Source organism: Phycodurus eques, chromosome 18, assembly GCF_024500275.1.
Source record: "Phycodurus eques isolate BA_2022a chromosome 18, UOR_Pequ_1.1, whole genome shotgun sequence".
Taxonomy (NCBI): domain Eukaryota; kingdom Metazoa; phylum Chordata; class Actinopteri; order Syngnathiformes; family Syngnathidae; genus Phycodurus; species Phycodurus eques.
Genome location: NC_084542.1, coordinates 8,641,582 through 8,660,913, shown reverse-complemented (window position 1 = coordinate 8,660,913; position 19,332 = coordinate 8,641,582). Strand labels below are relative to the sequence as shown.

Genomic DNA, 19,332 nt, shown 5'->3' with positions numbered 1-19,332 from the left:
CAACCACTATAACAAGCCTATTGTTTGATTAATAAATTCACACTAGAACCATCGGTACTCGCACATATCCGAGTCTCCCCAGAGCCACTCTGCCCCTTGTGTCCCTACCCCAAGGGCTGCTACAGCGACTGCAATGACCCGTCTCCATGGCGATTCCTTTCATTCTATTGGCTTTAAGAATATGGAACAGACAGTCAGCGCTACAAGTTCGCACAGCCATACATTTGCTCGTATTCTTGAGAAATAATTCCCAACTAGTTTGCTGTGGGAAATTATTCAATTTGACTTAATTGGTCAGAATGTTTTAGTATCTTTTTTAATCAATCTATGCCAGCGACATATAGTGAGAATAATGAAATGCTTGTGCACTGGTTGGCAGAAGGTACCATGAAGCTACTTATCCAACTGTTGCCATCAATACCACAAAATTATAGTTTTGTGCTCATCAAAAAAAGAGCAGAGAAAGTACATTTGTGAAAGAGCATAATTATTTCCATATACAGTAGGCCGTCTTCGAAAATCTGAAAAATAGCAATTGTATATATTTATGTTATTACTTATATTTTAAAACATTAGGCATTATACCAATCCAAAAGGTAGGTACTATTTTTGTCCACTCACATTCTAGAATCTACACGGTAGTATCTGTGACTTCAAACGTGTGTGTGCTTTAAAAGGCGGGGCCTGGCCTGGTGAGTGATGTGGGAGTCAGCAAATGAGAGGCTAGTGTTGCCTGTTGCCTCAGGAGACGGTCTGGCTGTCAACTAACTAACCGTTCGTGGCGTTACTTGAATATGCTTATTACGTGTTTATTTTCTTATCGTATTTTCTTTAAAAATTTAAAGTGCAATGGCGGCTGTGTCTATCCTTGACCACCAGTCGAGGGATTCCACTTGGTTCCAACTAGCGGTAGGCGATATTAAATTAGCTAACAATGTTTACTTCACTTTTCATTCAGTACTGGACCAAATCACTGCAAAGAATGCAGAAGTGACTTTTCCAGTATCAATCAACTGTGAATAGGCAATATCGTGATACTGTCGGATGAATAAACACACACAACGTTGAGTCATTTATTTACATTTATCAGGAGGGAAGGAACACCGTGTTAACAGTAATGTTTGAAGATGGCGACCCCAAGTGGACAACAATGATATCTGCACTTCACATACACGAATCAGCAACTGTATTTATGAACCACAATACCGTATTTAAACGTTCTTTTTTTTTTTTTAAAGAACAACTTCGTTTCCCAAAATATTGCAAAGCTATGCAAATCCTATAATACATGGCTAAATTCTTGAAGGAAATAAAGTTTGTCACCAGTTTTCTTTCATAACGTTAAGACTTTTTACTCTTAAAATGACCACTTTGTTTTTTTTTTTGCGATAACAGTTTTAGTCTCGGAAGATTACGACTTTATTCTTGTAAAATAAAACGTTTTTTTAATTCATTCTTGTAAAAAATATAACTTTTAATAAAAAAATACAAGTTTATTCAGATGGAACTCAGTATTTATAAGCAAAAGTTGAAAAAGGAGTTAGAAGACAGACTGTTTTTGTTTTAGTGACCTCTTGGCCCTTGTTTCACTGTTGAATGACATCAAGCGAGGAGCTGTCGTACTCATTTCAACCACTAGAGTGCACTAAAGATGACATGAACATGAAAAGCCACTGCTTTTTTTGGGGGGGGGGGGGGGGGGTGGGCACAATACCATATCAAATCACTACAATTATAGAAGCATAAGAACAAGCAGGCATATCTTTGTTGCTTTTGAAACATGCTTTGATGGCGTATACAGAAATATGATCATTTTCGTGTGTCCAGTGAAAAATGAACACTCATCTTCCCTCAGCTGCTTCTCCTCCTCTACCTCGTGTCGAATCAACACAATGTGTGCGTGTGTTGTTTCAGTGATTAAACACCCACACGCAAACGTAGTACTAGTAGTGGTAGTGGTAGTCCTCGTAGTAGTACAGAGTAGTACCCAGCTGTCAGGGTGTGTGCCCGCGACTGTAAGAGAATCCTGGTGCTCTGAGTCTCTCCATCGATCTGGCTTCCTATGACACAAACTATGTACACCTGTTCACCCTCACATACAAGTACGCACGCATGCACACATTCACATGCACACGCTATTACATACACGGCCGGACAAGAGAGGGCGCGAGGGTGCTGCCCCACCATGGAGTTCAGCTGTTCTAGTAGGCTTTTACTGGCATTGTATTGCTTTGTAGCAGAACCCTGAAGGTTTTGTACTAACACTGACTGTATTAGGCACTGTTCATAACGCTCTCCGGCGTGTCTAAGGCAGGGCATGGTATTGTTTTGGCGCTGACACTATAGCCAAATAGTTAAATCGGGGTTTCGTCGGACGATAACAAAATCTCCCGAGCACGTGGAAAAATGTGATTCCCTAAAAAAAAAAAAAGAAAATCGGACTTTATGCTCATAACATTTTCTTTTTAAAATGTCTTTCACCCCAAAAAATATTACCGGTACATTAGTCTTGTAAAATGAAAACTTTTGGTTTTTTTTTAAACAATAAGCTTTGTTTTCATAAGTTTACAACTTATTTTCTTGAACATTTTGGCTTTTATTTGTAAAATTCTGACTCTTTTTCTCATTTTTTAAATACAAAAATAATACAACTTAATTGTCATGGAATTTTTAAAAATTTGTAAAAAAAATTTCTCTCAAAATAATATATTATTTTTGTGAAGTTAAGCATTTTTTTTCTCGAAATCTTTTTTTCACATTACTGTTTTCTCATAATTCTTGGAGGGGGGAATACGACTTCGTAAGCTTACAACTTATTTTCTTGAAAAATTTGCAGTTGTTCTTGTAAGATTGAAGCTTTTCCTTCAAATAATGGCTCACTTCTTCAAATATTATAACTTTTTTTAAATTCTACTTTATTATTAAATACCCATTTTTTTGTTTAAAAAAAACCCAAAAAAAACACTATTGTCGAAAGACCTTTTGTCAGCGAAAAAAAAAAATCATCTTCATTTTTGTAAAATGTTAACTTTTTTCTCCTAAAATTCCGATTTATTTCCCTCAAATAGTCTTTTTTATTCCAGTAAGATTGTGATTTCATTTTTGGGGGAAACAATTTTGAATTATTTCCCGTAAAAAGATGAATGTTTTGGTATTTTTATCCTGAGCATTTGGGGGGATTTAGTTGGGATTAAAGCGATGACCCCGGGATCTTTCACCTTCAGGCTACTTTTCAAAAACATTCCAACAAAAGACGTACAAAATCCTCCTTTTTTTTTTTTTTTTTTTTTTGTGGCTGCACCTTTGTGTCCCGAAAGCGCAGCTCATCTGGCCAACCACACGCACACACACACACACACACACACACACACACTCACACACAAACACACACACACACACAAAGATCCCGAGGCCCGGCAGTACCTGTTGACACTTGTGGGCAGGAAATGGGTCAAGGGTCCTGGAGGTGTGTGTGTGTGGTGGGGGGGCTTCAAGGTGGGATTCCTCAGGTTACATGTTCATTCAAAGTTTTGTTTGTTTACTCTCAACTACTTCCTGCGTGTCCGCAGGTCCGCCATCAGAAGGCTTTATCAATACATACACTATTCCCAGTTGAGTAGCTAACCAAACACTCTGTGTCTGTGTGTGTGTTCGCAAATTTTGTCTTTAAATTATGTTTAAAAAAAATAAAATAAATCAATGCTTGTAAAATTAAAACATTGTTCCAACAAAGAATGTTTTTTTTTTCTTGATAAAATACATATTGTCTTGTAAGATTACCAATATTTTTTCCTAAAATATTTTTTTGTTTGTTTTCATAAAATGTACAACTTTATATAAAATTACAACTTTTTGGTCAAAAAAGTATCATTTTATTAACACACAAAATGAGATTATTCACTCTAATGTGATTTTATTGTTGTAAAATTATGACCGGATTCTAAAATGGTTGTGAAATTATAAGATTGGTCCTAGAAAAAATAAAAACATTTTCTTGATAAAATACCAACTTTGTGTCGTAAGTTTGTTTTCCCCAAAAACATTTTTTGTTTGAAAAAAAAAAAGATTCCTGAAAAAAGACAAATATTTTACGAAAAATGTATTTGCATGAAATGAAAATATTTGGGTTGAAAAATACCAAGCAAATTATTCTCATGCAAGATGAGTGTTTTCTCAAAAATATGATTTTATAGTTGGAACATTACAACCTTAGATAAAGAAGAAAAGTTTATTCTTGTGAAATGTCACCTTTTTGGGTGTAAAATTGTCACTTATTCACAATTTTGGGTGGCAAGACTACAACTGATTTTAAATTACAATTACTTTTTTCCTCAATAAAATTCCAAATCATTATTGTTGTAGCATTACACCCTTAACATAAAATAAAATTGTATTATTTTTTAAAGTTTACAATGTTAGAATAGCAAAGAATAAAATCATATTATGGAGAAAAATATATTTTGCCATGAGAATGATTTGGAAGTTTGGTGAGAAAAAAAGCTGCAAATTTTAAACAAGTCGCAATCTTGCACCTGAAAGTCAAGTAAAAATCTGATTCCTATGAGGGAACAAAAATTCATAAATCAACATTTCACACAACGAATCTTGCTTTTTTTTTGCAGTTATAATTTTACAACTATGAAAAAATATTTAAGAGTAAAATCTAATTTTATACAAGAATGATTTGGAATTTTTTTGAGAACAAAAGTTGTAATTTTCCAAGAATGTATATATATATATATATATATATATTGTTTTAAAAGAAAATCTTTTATTGTATTCTATTATTTCCTATGAGATTATGACATTCAAAATAAAAAGTGCACCTGGTGTGTCCAGTGTACCTCATGATTGCATTTCAACAAATGGATCATGCTTCGTGCGTCTCGCTTAGCAAGCGAGCGAGTGGCGAGTAGAAACATGTGGAATGCATCGGGACGGTGACTGTCCATTGTCTGAGGTCTGTTCCGCTCTGTCGGACCTGTAAACTTCGCCGGGAGGGAGAGAAACACGATCACGCCGCTCTCATGGCCGACATCACACGAGGAAGAAAGAGGATGCTTTTAACGCTAGCGACCGACAAGCTTTCTGGCGTGACGGCAGCAAGCCACCCACAAGACAGAAAAGACAACATCAAAGGTTTACATGTCCAATTTCAATTGTTTTTTTTTTTTTTAGATGACTTTTTTTCGAGTCAAATTTTAACTTTTCTCGATAAGCACAAGTTTTAAATAAGTATTTAAAAAATGTCCTTAGAAAATATAATCTTTCGCATAAAAATACAATTGTTGTCACTAAAAGAATCAAAATTTTAGCTCGTAAAATTCTATTAAAAAACACGTGACTCTTGTTAAATGATGGCTTTTTTATTTTGAAATTAAAACAAATCTAAATTCTTTGAAGATATAAATTTATTGTAAAAGAAATTTGAAAAAATATGACTTTTCGTCATTTTTATTTTACTTTTTATTGAAAAACCACAACCAATATTCTTTCCATTTGAAGGGTTTTATTTGTTTTTATTTTCTGTAAAAGAATGCAACTTTGAGCCTGTAAATTGTCTTGAAAAAAATACTACTTGATTCTTGTAAAATAGATTTTTTTTATCATAATTCTTTTAAACTTGATATTTGTTGACACACAATTTAAAAACTTTCCTTTCCACAAATTATAATTATTTTTCTGAAAATTAAAAATATCTTCTGAGAATTATTACTTTTTCAAATCAAAATTAGTTTTCTTCTAAATATTGTTTTCACAAAACAATTCAACTACAACTTTATTTTCATGAGGAACTCGACGCTTTTACCTTAATTTAGACCTATTTTCTGGAAAAACGATTTGCTTCCAATCCCAATGCTGCCCCCGATGGTTTGTGCCGGTCCTGCAGAATTTGTGCGATTATCTTCCAGGACTAAATGAACTGGTAACATTTGCAGATTTGTCATTATTTTATCTATTTATTTTTCCCTTGTCTGTGGTCATGACCTGCACACAGAACACATCTGAACGCGTCACTCGGAATGTTGGGACTCAGAGCGCTCCGTTACGTTCAATTCAAATCTCACAAGTAAACACGATCAAATCATTGGTGCATTTATTTGTCAATAAAACAACACAGACGTACACACGCCAGACCACTTTTGGCAATATATTAAAATATTTACAACGTCACAGCTGCACAGTATGGACACACACACACACACACACACATTAATGGCTTGTGTTTCACAGCAGTTGCCACAGTAAATGCTTCCTCTTTCTTAACTTCATAGGGACGTTTACAACAGTGGATACGTGTGCGTGCGTGTGCGCGCACGCGTGCTTTTGCATGTGCAGTAAGTTGACGAGCAGTTGTCGTTGACAGCTGCATGGGGGCAGCGAGTGGCTCCAAATAGCTGAGTGGCACCCTCCCAGAGACCCCCACCCTCTGGACCCACCTCGCCTGACACCCCCCCCCCCCCCCTCCCCTCAACTGTGGGGCAGGCGTCCCTTTCTAACCACTTTTTCACAGTTTGTTTGTTTTTAATCGCACAATGAAGCTTCTGAAAAACAATCCAATCCACTTTTTTTTTTTTTTTTTTTTTTTCCAACAGGGGTTGACCGACTATCAAGATTCTTCATAATCGACTATAATGTGATAAAAGTCGAGTCCAAATCGATTAATCGGTGATGTCATTGATATTTTATAGGTAACGTCATTGATATTTTTTCCGCACATTACAGGTGTACCCGACCATTTTGGCGTCGCGGACTGCTTTCAGAAACCAATAAAAACAAACGATGAACAAAAATTACAACTCATCATTACGCTGAATGTTGTTTCCCTTTTTTTGGTTTTTGTTTCACCTGTGCTTTTAACGTTTCTGAGGATAGACATGCTTCCGGTCTCACTTTTGGTAAAAAGAATTCCACACGCTTGCAGCGTAGCACAGCTGTTATGCTCTACTGAGACAAGAGCCAAAAACACGCGTTGAGAGATTAGTCGATTTCAAGCTTTAAATGTCCATGCAGAGTAGTACAGTCAGCTAATGATTTCACTCCCATGTTTTAGTCCGAATGGGGAAAACAAGCGGAAATGAGATGATATGAGCAAATCCTGCAGTCCATTTTGAGGTTCGGGGGAGCGGCCGGGGGGTGTCGTTTGGGCGGTGCGCAGGCGGGGTGCAGGTCAACCAAACTGTGAACTTGGCTGCTGTTGGATCCTTGTTGATGGTGAGAAACTTTGCGGCGTCGGACTTGTATGAAAGCAGTTTTAAAAAGCCCCTTTCACACAGAGGGCCTGAGAAAGTGGCACATCAGAGTTGAAACAGGAAATAAGCCTGCGTCTTTCCCACCAAACACTGCCACACTGGCAAGCTGTGTTGCTGTGTTGATTTCAAGCCCCCATTTCAAGTCAGTACAGTTTACAAAGAACAGCGACACCAGGAAAAAAAAAAATCTGTCAGCTTTTACAGAATGTTGCCCCTTTCATGCAGAGTTTCCGGAAAACTGGCACACGAAAGACGTATTTCACACAGAACCCGGTGGAGGGTTCTAAGGGGGGAGGAGAGATGTGCCTTTGCCAGGAGAGGTGGAAAATAGGTGGAATGCGGTCAACAAGTGAGCGAGGGGCCGCGACCAGAGTGCGAACCTGAGACTCACTTGCCGATCACATTTTGTGCTGAGAGCAATTGTCACCGTCGTGCCGATGTCAGAAAGCATCTTACTGTAATTATCGAACGCAACGGACATTTCGTTTACGGAGACATCTCGCCGGCTTCGTTGAGTTCTGTCGCTGGCGAATAAACTCTACCGCTAATTTGTTGGGAATTCAGCGTGAAAGGAGGCTTTGGAAACCACGACAGCTTTCACCACTACATTTTTCCCCCCATTCGAGCGTCACCTCCAGTCTTCTCCGCCGCCGCCGTCCCGCCTTTGTCGCTATCCCTCAAGACTTTTCAAGCGTCAGCGGTCAAAAGTGAGCTGCAAGCAGAGCGTCAGTCAATTTGTCTGTCCCGCTTTTTTTTCCCGTTAGAGTGAAGTGGAGTGAAGGTCGGAAAGCGTCTAGAACCAGTACAAGTCCTTGCTCTTGTCCTGCGTCTGCAGACCTGAGAGGACCAAATCGGAAAAGACAAACAGCAGGCATCAAAGAGGAAAAAAAAAAAGAGCGGAAAGGCGACGGCGACAGCTGTCCGCGGGCGCGTAAGACGAGCCGAGCGGGCGGCGGAATCCGTCGTCAATTAATTCGGCTTTTCGCCGCCAACGTTGCTGCTTCGTTATGCGGGCGGCGGCTCGCACGTTGTTTTCATTCCCAGATGACCAAGTTTGGAATAACAAAACGGGCAAAACCTGCCATGTCAAATTCAGAGGCCCCTGGTTTAAGCATATTTATATAAACAATAATTCTCAATACCAAAACATTCTGTATTTTTGATGACTTAACCTAATGAGTCAAATGGTACACTGTAGTGTCAAAAAAATAACACGTATAACTGACTTCATCACAATACAACTTGACTTTTTCGATTGTGAAAATGCCTTTAGTCCCTTAAAGGCCACTGTACTTTCTGGTCAAGGCGCAAATATTCTTTGTTAATATTTAACAAAGAAGCTTGACACAATTTGTCTTTAAAAAAAAAAAAAAAAAAAAAAAACATCTTACATTTGCTTACAATTTTCTCAACACTTGAACTTTTGTCTCATTAAGCCGTTATTAATTTCAAGACAATACATTTTAATGGACAAATAAATGGAGAACCAAGCTTGTTTAAATTAAAATCTACTTTTCCAGTGGCACAATAGATCCTTTTAATATTTTAAAGATATTAATGTTTTTGTGGTCTAATACAACCTTTTTGTGAACAAATACAGTGTTTAATGGCAAAATGTATTTAACCATAAATTTTAAAAGAAATAAAATATTTAAATTATGACATTAACATTGGGGGAAAAGCCTGTTTTAGCAAAAATATACCATTTTAGTGGCCTAATATAGCCTTTTCCTGAACAAAAAGAAGCTTCGGAGGAAAACCCTAACATTTCATTGTCGCTTTTTGTGAACAAACATTGTGTTTTGATGGCAAAATGTCAACTTTACATCGAAGACTAGCTTGTTGAAGCAACTATTGTAGTTTCAAAATATAGCGTCTGAAGTCAAAATATGTTTTTTTTGTGTTCAATACAGCCTTTTGTGAACAAATACTGTACAGTGGTTTAATGGTCAAATATCACACTTACATGGGGGGAAAGCCTGTTGAGGCAAAAATGTACCATTTTAGTGGCAAACAGTTTTTTTGTGGCCTTTTGCTGAACAAATGAGGCACAACACATTATTTCACATTATTGTCTAATGTGCATTTTTGTGACCTAATATAGTGCTTTATCAAAATCCATCCTTTCCATCCGAAACAACTCTGTTTCAGCAGAAATCGTCAATTTTAGTGGCAAAATAAAAAAAACACTTTTTTCAACCCATTTTAAACAGTTAAAGTTGCTTTATTATGATTATTAATATTATAGTTTAAGAAACCACCACGACCGAGGAAGACCAACCTATCTGACTCAAGCGGGCATGGATTAGGGAATTGTGGCTGAAAACTGCAAGATCATCTTTTAAAATATTGCATTTCTCACCTGCATCCATGTTTAGTCCAATCTCTCCGACTCCGGAGAAACTCCCGCTCCAGGCCGCCGCCGACTCGCCTTTCCCGCCCAGGTCGCACGCCGAGCCGCCGGACGACGCCAGGCAGTGGTGAGGCCTGACGGACGGGACCAGCACCGAGCCGTATCGGGGATCGAACGCCGCGCCGTACACCTCGTGCACCGCGGGCCGTGGGTACGTCGAACCCTGCGCACCCACGCTGCCCCCTAGCGAGTAGGGGTGGTGGTGGTGATGGCGGCGGTGCGGGTGGGACGGGTGCCAGGCGTCTGGGCCGGGCTGATGCAGGTGGCCGTGGAGGGGCGGCGGCGCGTACGGGTCCCCCGCGGCGAAGGCCAGTTCTGAGTGGGGGGGCGACAGAGCGCTCGCCAGCGACGACGGGACAGGAGATGGGTAGGAACTGTTCCAGAAAGATGCCGGGAAATTTCTTTGGCTCATCGGGAAGGATCCGTCTGAAAAAGCAAGCGGCATCAGAAGAATGTTTTCCCCTCAAATATTCCATTTGAAGGCAAAAAAATAACATTTACATCGTAATGTGATCAAACAAGCAGTGTCATGTTTCCTTGGGAGATTAGCCTGTCGAAGTAAAAATAAGCAGCCAGTAGCCATTTTCGAAGCAGAGTTCCCCATATTGCCAGCCGTTTTAGAGCATCTCGACTGATCTTTCGAGACCCGCAGAATATTGGTCTGTGACAACATTAGCAACGAATCTATCAAAAGAAAGAGTAGACTCTCTTCTTTCACCCAGAAAACCCCCCCCCCCCATCATTTCTGTTCTTTAGTAATCAGCAGTAGAACATGGATTGGTTTCACCAAAACATCGGTTTCAGTCCGTGAACTGCGTCATCTTTTCTCATGATCGCGACACACACTTTCTACTACACCACAACACATACTCTGTTTATACCATTTGCGATTCAGCGCCTAATCTTTATCTTCTACTTAAAATCGGCGCCGATCTCAAATCCAAAGCGATGCGACGCCGCCATCTACGGTGATGTGTTCGTCATTACATTGGCCGACAAACCTGAATTTCACAGACAAGCTGGGCGAGACATACTTGATATTTCTTATTCATCCGTGGCAGTAAATGGTTGGATTCCAGATGTCCAGATTCCAGTTGGATTCCTTTGAAAACATCTGACAATGAATAAATTGAAGTCTACCATTTTAGTGTCAAAATTGAATCTTTTTGTGGATTAATATAGTCTCTTAGTTTTGAAGACACACCATTACATTTCATTGTCTAAGTTTGCCTTTTGTGTGCTAATGTGTTCGAATGGAAGGTAGCTCATTCACATTGGAAACTAGCCTGGGCAAGCAGAACAATAAAAACAAAAGGCCTTCTTTAGGCAAAATAAATATTGTGTGTTGTCTAACTGCCTTTTTTTGGATTAAATAAAAGCAAAACAACATTTTTTATTGTTGAATACAGCCTTTTTGTGATGAAATATTGATATGCAAACATTTGTATTGGCCCAATATGCTAAAAGAAGCATTTCTGCGGTCAATGGTGACATTTTTCCCGCGCAAAAATTGTAATTTAGTGGCCAAATATACCTCCTTAATCTCAGAGAATATGATTTATGGGAACAAATGTTTTTTTTCCCCATCAAGAAGCATTCCCTTGTGACACACTGTACTTGTTGGCATTGGAGGAGGTCAGCGCTGCGTGTGCCCGCGCTCGCGTTACGCTGAAAATATGACAATCGGTAACCTTATAGCGCGCAAACCTTATTAGAGCTGACGTGGTTGCCTGTGAGGTTAAGGAGGCAATTAGTCCGCAGTCGACACACAGAACATTTCATGGTCCAATGTTGTGTTTTGTGACCGAAATACAGTGATTTGATTGCAGAATAAATATCACATTGACATGGGAAAGTACCCTGTTAAAGGAACAATCAACCATTTTACTGGCAAAATATAGCCTTTTAATGCATGATTAAAAAAATTCTTTTTTTTTTTTTTTCTGTACTTCTTTAAGTAAAGATTGGAAGTTATTTTGTCTCTCCTCTGGAAATGTACACACAGAAGCATACAGTAGGTTTAGTGGCACGTTTAAAGATGTGTCGGCCAAAAATAACTTTTACCTCTCACACGCACAAAATGCACCACTTGAGATGGCTTCCATTTTCAGTCTCGAGCTTGCTTTTACACACACCCAAACGTTGGACTCTCACTTAGACTAAAAAACAAACCAAAAACTAAATAAATAAATGTAAAAAAAAAAGTCAGAAAGAAAGATTGCTTTTTTCTCTCTGTGTAAAGGTTTTTGTTTTAGTAAGAGGATTTTGGGTGAATACGAAAACCTTTTCTACATGTGTGAGAGTTTTCTGTGATTGAGAGAATTCTTTGGCGAGTGTGACAGTTTTAGTGGTAGTGAGAGTTTTTGGGTGTGTGGGAAACTTTTTGGGGTGAGTGTGCAAGAGTTTTTGTTGTTGTGTGAGAGAGTTTTGTGTGTGAAAGGCTTTTGGATAAGTGTGAGAATGATTTGGGTGTGTGTGATAGTTTGGTGAGCATGAAAGGTTTCCTGGCATGTGTGAGAGTGTTTTTGTGATTGAGTTTTTTGGGAGAATGTCTGTTTTTTGGTGTGTGTGAAAGTTACTTCCGACTTGCGTCTTAGCGTTCTCCGACATTGAAGTGCATTTTTAAAAAAAAAAACCTAAAATAAAGGCCCAAGTCATTTTTTGACAAAAGTGAATGATTTTTCTATGACATTTTGTTTTTATTTTTCGTAAACTCCGATGTCCTTTTATCGGGTTTGCAAGATAATTTGGGTTGGAAATGCCCAGAATGCCCTTTTTCCAGCTGTTCTAGTTGATCTTTTACACCTGGCAGTTGAAAAGTCTGATTTCTAATGAATATGCGACATGTAAATAAGCTTTGCTTTGACTGGATCGCTCAGCTAACAATTACCATCCATCCGCAGGCTTCCCCCAGTTTAAATATGGAAAACAGAGCTCGGCTGTGATTGGTCCACATCACAGCGTCTATTGGCGTCTAGAAGCTCGGGGCGGCCAAGCATCCATAGCGGCATCGCGACCTTCGATGTCTGACAGTCATTGTGAAGCACAGTATTTTTGTCAGTCAAAAATGACATACTGTATGTAAAAAGTTTGAGAAGCATGAATGTATACGGCACCCATTTGAAGCTGTACAGAGACACACATACCTTTGGGGGTCTTGTGGCTGCTGGGTGGGTACGACGAGGAGGAGGAGGAGGAGGCGTGGCTGAGGGCGCGGCTGAAGTGTTGGTCGATGACGGCGCTGATGTCTCCGTGGAAGTACGTGAAGAGGACGCAGCGGGCGTTCAGGTACTCGGCCCCCGGGGGCAGTTCCTTGTCCTCCTCCTTGATGGTGGGGGAGCCGGGGGGGCCCAGGCGGCTGCCGCTGCCGGCGTCCTGAGGGTCTTGCATTTTCCAGTCCAAGGCCAGCTTCCGCGACAGCAAATGGGAGCATTTTCAACCCTTTTCAAAGCCTGACCATAACTGGAAAAACCCTCATTTAAAAGCCTAACCCTAATTTGAAACATTTTCATTGAAACCCTAATTTCACACAACCTAACCCTAAATTGAAATCACGATTTGAAACCCTAACCCCAATATGAATCCTTTATTTGAAATCCTAATTTCAAACCTAATCTAAATTTGAAATTCTGAACCTAACTTTGAAACCCTAATTTTAAGACTTGACCCTAGCCTTAATTTAAAACCCTAGATTGAAAGTGTAATTTGAAACCATGATTTAAAACCTTAACCTGAAATTAAATCCCTGATTTGAAACCCTAAACTCAATATGAAACCTTTATTTGGAACCCTAAACCCTCACTTCAAACCCTAGATTGAAAGTCTAATATGAAACTACAATTTGCAATCTTAACCCCAATATGAAAAGTTTTATTTGAAACCCTAACTTGATATCTTAACCCTGCTACGGATTTCAAATTAGGGTTAGGGTTTCAAATTGAGGTCACATGCCAGATTTCTTCCACGCATGGGTCCATACAAATAATAAAAATGATTTTGATTGTAAGATATAAATTAAAAATAATAATAATAATTCCAGAGCAGGTGTGTGCAATTGTTGCCTCACATCGCACTTATCCTTTGATGCATCTAATTGATGATGAATAAAATGGACTACATTTTATTTATTGATCATTGTCAATAAAAATGAATGATTTCAGGCCCCCAAGACACAGTTTGGAAAGTCTGCGTTCCTCGCTTAAAGCTGATAAATTTTGATATTATTAATAAGAAATTGCACAAGCTAACATTATGCATTTGATCTTTCATCTTTAATTTATATTTTCTTACAAAAAAAAATAAACCTCTGTGGCTTCTATTCAAGTGGTTAATTCGAACATATCAAAAGATCACAAACAAACAAATGACACTTTTGGAATCCACGCGTGTGCGTGTGCGTGCGTGTGTGTGTGTCCTTCCTGTAACACGCACACTCTATACATCCAGCATACTGTATGGAGTCAATCAATTAAGCGGCGTAAGTGGAAAGTTCATTCCTTTTCTAACTCATAATCACGAAATCTAAAAGCAGCTTATATCAAATCTTTCAGATGTTATGACTGTTTGTGTAACCTTTAATACATTTAAGCTTAATTGCTTGCGTGATGGAGATTCGACGGACTTATCCAACTAATGAGAAATGCCATCATAGAAAAAAACTACACAAAGGTAAATATATTTGAATTGGAATTCAAGATTAAAGCGCCGTGCACCATCAAACTTCATCATCAACATCATGGCAACATAGAGTTTAGTGACGGTATGTGACACATACTGTACATATTTAGAAACCATCCCATTTAGATGATAAAATGAGCCTCGGCCAATTTGAAAATGCAATCAAGCAACTATGAAATATGACTGCCAATCAAGATTAACATTTAAAAAAGATTGAATGAGAGCAACATAGCGTTTGGGGGCAATAAATGATTTGTAGTATTAAACATCCTTTTTAGATGACAAAATGAGCTTTGACTAATTGGCCTTTCAAAATATAACCAGGAAATTATGGAATACTAATGATTATAAACGGCAAAAATTAAGTTTACAATGTACTGGAATATATATATATATATATATATATATATATTTTTTTTTTTTTTAAATGAAAAGATGATATATTTTCTTCCAGAAGAGCAAATAAATGGCCATAAGATTGTTATCCTTAGTCCAACAATATTTACTTTTTTAAATGTTATTATTACTTTTCACTGTTCTTATTCTCTTTTATTTTGGCTTCAAGGCTGAAATAAATTCGATGAGGTAAGTACACAAATTTAAGATTCAATTATTTTTAGTGGTGATGACCTAAAAACAAAGTTTTATTCCAACAAATGTGAAGATCACCCGTTAACAATAATACGATATTGCCATACATATTTATCCAATAAAAACACATTTTACATTTTCGAAAGAAGTACACAAATTTTCATTGTTGTCTTCACTTAGTAATGCGTATTTACAAATCTATGACATAACATGTGCTAACGTATATTATTACTGTAACCCTCAATAAAAACAACAAACTCGAAAGACAAATATGCTCATGCAACCTGACATCAATATGTCATTCGCGAAAAAGACAAGTGTTGGTTGCATTTGGATTTTTGTTGTTGTTGTGCAAGAAAATAATTCATTTTAAAAGTGCGGGTGCGCCTACCTGCTGCTGTTGTTGGTGGTGGTGGTAGGTGGTGTAGGAGGTGAAGTACGGCTGCGCTCCGAGCACCTGGTACATCACATCCAAGCAGCTCATGGCGGAGGCGTCACCAGCATGGGCCGGGCGTCATCGGAGCTGCAGAAGAGCCGCTGCTTCTTCTTCTTCTTCTTCTTCTTCTTCTTCTTCTTCTTCTTCCCTGCATGCGGCCGAGTCCTTGAGCAGCGTGCGAGAGAACTAAGCAGTGACAGCACTTAACTCACACCCACCGACCGCCACCCAGGGCCCAGCCCCCCTCACGCCCTCCATACAGGGCTCAGGACCCCGCCCCCCCACCTCGCACCCAGGAGACAAGCTCCATAGGCGGGGATCCTTCGTCCAATCACAGGCCCAGCTCCACCTCAGCGCGCTTCCAGGGTTACTTACAATGGCCGCCTACTCGATACATCCTTAAGAAGTGAGAGCTCGAACTGAGAGATACATGGACAGACAGACAGACAGACAGACAGACAGGCAGGCAGACGAAAGGACGTATGCCAACATCTATGCTGCTTCCTGCACCCCAGCGTTGTATATTTTGAATGTATAATCCTGTGTGTGTTACACGTTAATGTGTTTTACATGACACTCACCGTCTGCCCTGGTGGATTGTGGGTAATGTGGTCTCGTCGCGTTCTTTCTCAGCTCTTGGTTAGTCCACCTTCCTTTAACCTTGTCTTCCGTCTTCCCAGCTGCCGCCGTCTTAGCTTCTCCACCCCTCCTCCACGCTTCCGTCCTTCCTTCTTTCCTTCCCGGCACATTACTTATTGTGCGTCGTTGTCGAGGAGATCTCGAGCAGGTGTGTGGGATTGTTGCCTCACCGCGGTGCACACCCTCATTCTTGGTTTTTTGTTGTTGTTGTTGTTGTTGTTCAGCTGCATGATGGCAAAGACCTGACTGTGACCCTTTATTTACCAAAGGCCTACCAGCAAATCACCGCCCACGGACACACACCCATTAGTGTGTGTGTGTGCTGCTAATGTAGTCTGTGTGCACTCTCAGGTGTTAAGATTGTCAGATAAAATAAAGTCAAAAACGATTAAAATTTCAGTTTCCCATGGTCCTCTCCATCCCTATTTTGTCCCTTTTGGTTTCTCTTCAGCCATTTTTCAGCCCCTTTGTCCCTCTTTTACCTCCATTATTCCCTTTTGCGTTTTCCTTGCCCTCCTTTGGTCTCATTTTGGTATCCGTTGGTTTCCTTCAGCCCCCTCGAGCTCCCTTTGGACTCCTTTAGTTTTTCTCCTTGGGCCTTCTTTGGGTTCCCTTTTCCCTTTTGGTGTCTCCGTTGGACCCATTAGTTTCCCTTCGGCCCCTTTTGGTCTCCTTCGTGTCCCTTTAGCATCCTCATCTGTCCCCTTTGGTTTTGTTTTGTTTTATCCTCCCAACCCCCTTTGATTTCAGCTTCTGGTACCGTGCGGCCCCCCTTTGCTCCCATATATACTGTAGAAAGTCTTCCTCGAAGGGTGGAAGAGTTTCTGACTGCAAGTGGAAGAACATTAGTCCCCTTTTTCTCCACTTCCTGTCAGCATCCCAATACTTTTGTACCAGGGAAAATGTCATCTTCATTTCCCTCTAAGTGATGTTGGCCGGCAGCGTTAATCAGTGCGTTTACACCAGGAAGGGCGTGAGCGGGCGAGGATTGTCGAGATTCCAAACGGCATAGCGGGCGCACTTTCGGCAGCCATTTGTGAGGCTTGTTAAGGCAAGAGGATGCCTGGCATGCCTCTCGCCATGTTTGTTTGTGCTCAGCCTGCTCAGTAAACAATGCGGGCACGCCGACAGGAAATATTCATTAACAGATCTAATTAAATACACACACACACTTTGAATGGCATTGAGGACATTTTATTGACTCATGCTTTCTTACTTGTAAAGATACTCAACTATGTTGCTACATTATAAGCTGTACACTTGTGTGGGTGTGGGTGTGGGTGTTTGTGTGAGTGTGTGTGTGCGCCTTGGTATGGTGACCATGTAAAAGCGAGAAGACAGCTGGAGCTGTAAAAAGACACAACAGGAGCAGCAGCACCCAAACGGTGATAAAGAGGGACTGAAGGGGGACAAAAGGAGGACAAATTAGGCCAAAAGAGTCTCATGAGGGGACCAAATGGGGTCGAACTGTACCAAGGAGGAGGTAGAGTGACTAGTGGGGGTTCTAGAAGGCAGAAAGGGCCCAAAGGTACAAACAAGGCCAAAAGGGGGCCAAAGAAGACTAAAAGAAGGACTAATGGGGGACCGAAGCGGACTAAAGAAGGACAAAGGGGGCCGATGGGGACGGAAGGAGGCCAAAGGGGGCCAAAGGAAGCCAAGAAAGGAACGATTGGGGGGACCCAAAGAGGACGGAAACAGGCTAACGGGGGCCAACTAAGACTAAACGGGGAAGGAAGGAAGGAGAAGGAGACCAACGGCATCCAGAAGAGATTAAAAATGGTGCTTATATAGTACGGGGACCAAAGGGACGAATGATGCAAAAAGGGAGCCAAAGAAGACCAAAGGCGGGACTGATGCTCAGGACCAACATGGGGTAAAGGTGGCCAAAGTAAAGAGGGCCAAAGGAGGTAGAAGGAATAGGATTGAGCGGAGGCCAAAGGGGGCCAAAGGAGACCAGAACAGGGCACCAAAAGAGGCCAAAGAGGACTGAAGGAGGCCAAAGGGTGCCAACTGAGACTAAAAGTGGGCTGAAGGTGAACAAGGGGGACAAAAAGAGGCCAAAGGAACCCAAAACTGGGATGATGGTGGATCAAAATGAGAACGCTAAAGGAGGCCAATGAGGACTGAAGACGACCAAAGGGAGACACATTTACGCTCACAATCACACCTTTGGGCAATTTAGTGTTCAATTATCCTAACATACATGTTTTTGGAATGTATGAGGAAACTGGAGTACACCAAGAAAAACTCATGTGACCATGAAGAGAACACAGAGGAAGTCTGAGGTTCAAACCCCTGAAACTCAGAACTATGAAGCAAAAAGATCAAACAACTGAGGGGTTTTAATCGTTTATCTTCGATACCTTTGTGTATTTTGCATGAAAATAAATTGCTGCTAATATAAAAGGAAAATCTTTGAAGTTAACAAAAGTTAACGTGATGGTCAACTGTCAATGAGCTGTAATTAGAATCAACTACTTAAATTGGCTGAATGCAATTATTCGTATTTTACCTGTTTTATGCGAATCATTATTTCCCCCTTTGCAGCACAAACTGGGCATTCCAGCAGAGGATTTTTCTGCATGTGTCCGACTGAAGCGTGATTCCCGCCACCGAGCAGACCCTGAACCCTTTCTGGTGGAAATGTTTGTCTTTGACAAGGCGTGAATAAGAAAATTGCTAAGTGGATATTGCGAGCGCCTTTGAGCACGCCGCCCTTGTGCTACCTCTGCCTAATAATACGCTTGAGCTGAGGCCAAATGAAATGTGAAAAGTGACAAAAAAAGTCCTCAATTGACTTTGACCTTCCTTTTCTGATGCCGCCAAGTGAAAAGTTAACTCTTTGTGAGCTTCGCAAGTGTTTGTATTATAAAGCCCCCCACCCCCCCCGAGTCATTTTTGTTTTAATTAAATGACGGCACGCTCGCTTTTAACACGCTTTGAAAAAAAGACCCCAGCTAACCTTTCGTGCTCCTTTTTTGTGTCCATTTTTCTTCGTTCTCTTCTCTTATTTTTTATCTTTGCCTTCTACATTGACTAGACGAGAGAAATCCTTTATTGTCATTGTATGGGCAAACATGACAAAATTGGGGGTGCAACTACAGGTTTGTGTTTCAAGAATGAAAACTGAAAATAGAATACAAAAAAAACAAAAACATAAAAGCTACACAAAAATGTTATACCGTATAGAGTAGACACAAACATGACATGTACAGTAGCAACGAAGTAAGGGATGTTTGAATGTACAAGTAAGAGCAATATGGAATGAGTGTTGGTGCTATTCTTGGTGTTTGTGTTCGTTCTGGTTCTGATGGACCGGTAGC

At 40.1% G+C, this 19,332-nt stretch overlaps 1 protein-coding gene across 1 annotated transcript; it reads right to left on the bottom strand.

Annotated features, from left to right (window-relative positions):
- Positions 1–8,046: 8,046 nt before the first annotated feature.
- vgll2a (vestigial-like family member 2a) lies at positions 8,047–15,418 on the bottom strand. Its single transcript, XM_061705101.1, has 4 exons — positions 15,326–15,418; positions 12,813–13,074; positions 9,616–10,092; positions 8,047–8,090 (listed from the first exon to the last, which is right to left on the bottom strand). Exons 1-4 carry the CDS (start codon positions 15,416–15,418, stop codon positions 8,047–8,049), a joined length of 876 nt encoding a protein of 291 aa, XP_061561085.1.
- Between the last annotated feature and the right edge of the window lie 3,914 nt (positions 15,419–19,332).

Coding starts and splice junctions, on each gene's coding strand:
- vgll2a (XM_061705101.1), bottom strand. CDS start 15,418: ATGAGCTGCTTGGATGTGATGTACCAGGTGCTCGGAGCGCAGCCGTAC. Junction 13,075..15,325: donor ACCACCAACAACAGCAGCAG/GTAGGCGCACCC, acceptor CTGTCGCGGAAG/CTGGCCTTGGACTGGAAAAT. Junction 8,091..9,615: donor TGGACTAAACATGGATGCAG/GTGAGAAATGCA, acceptor TGGTCCTCTCAG/GTCTGCAGACGCAGGACAAG.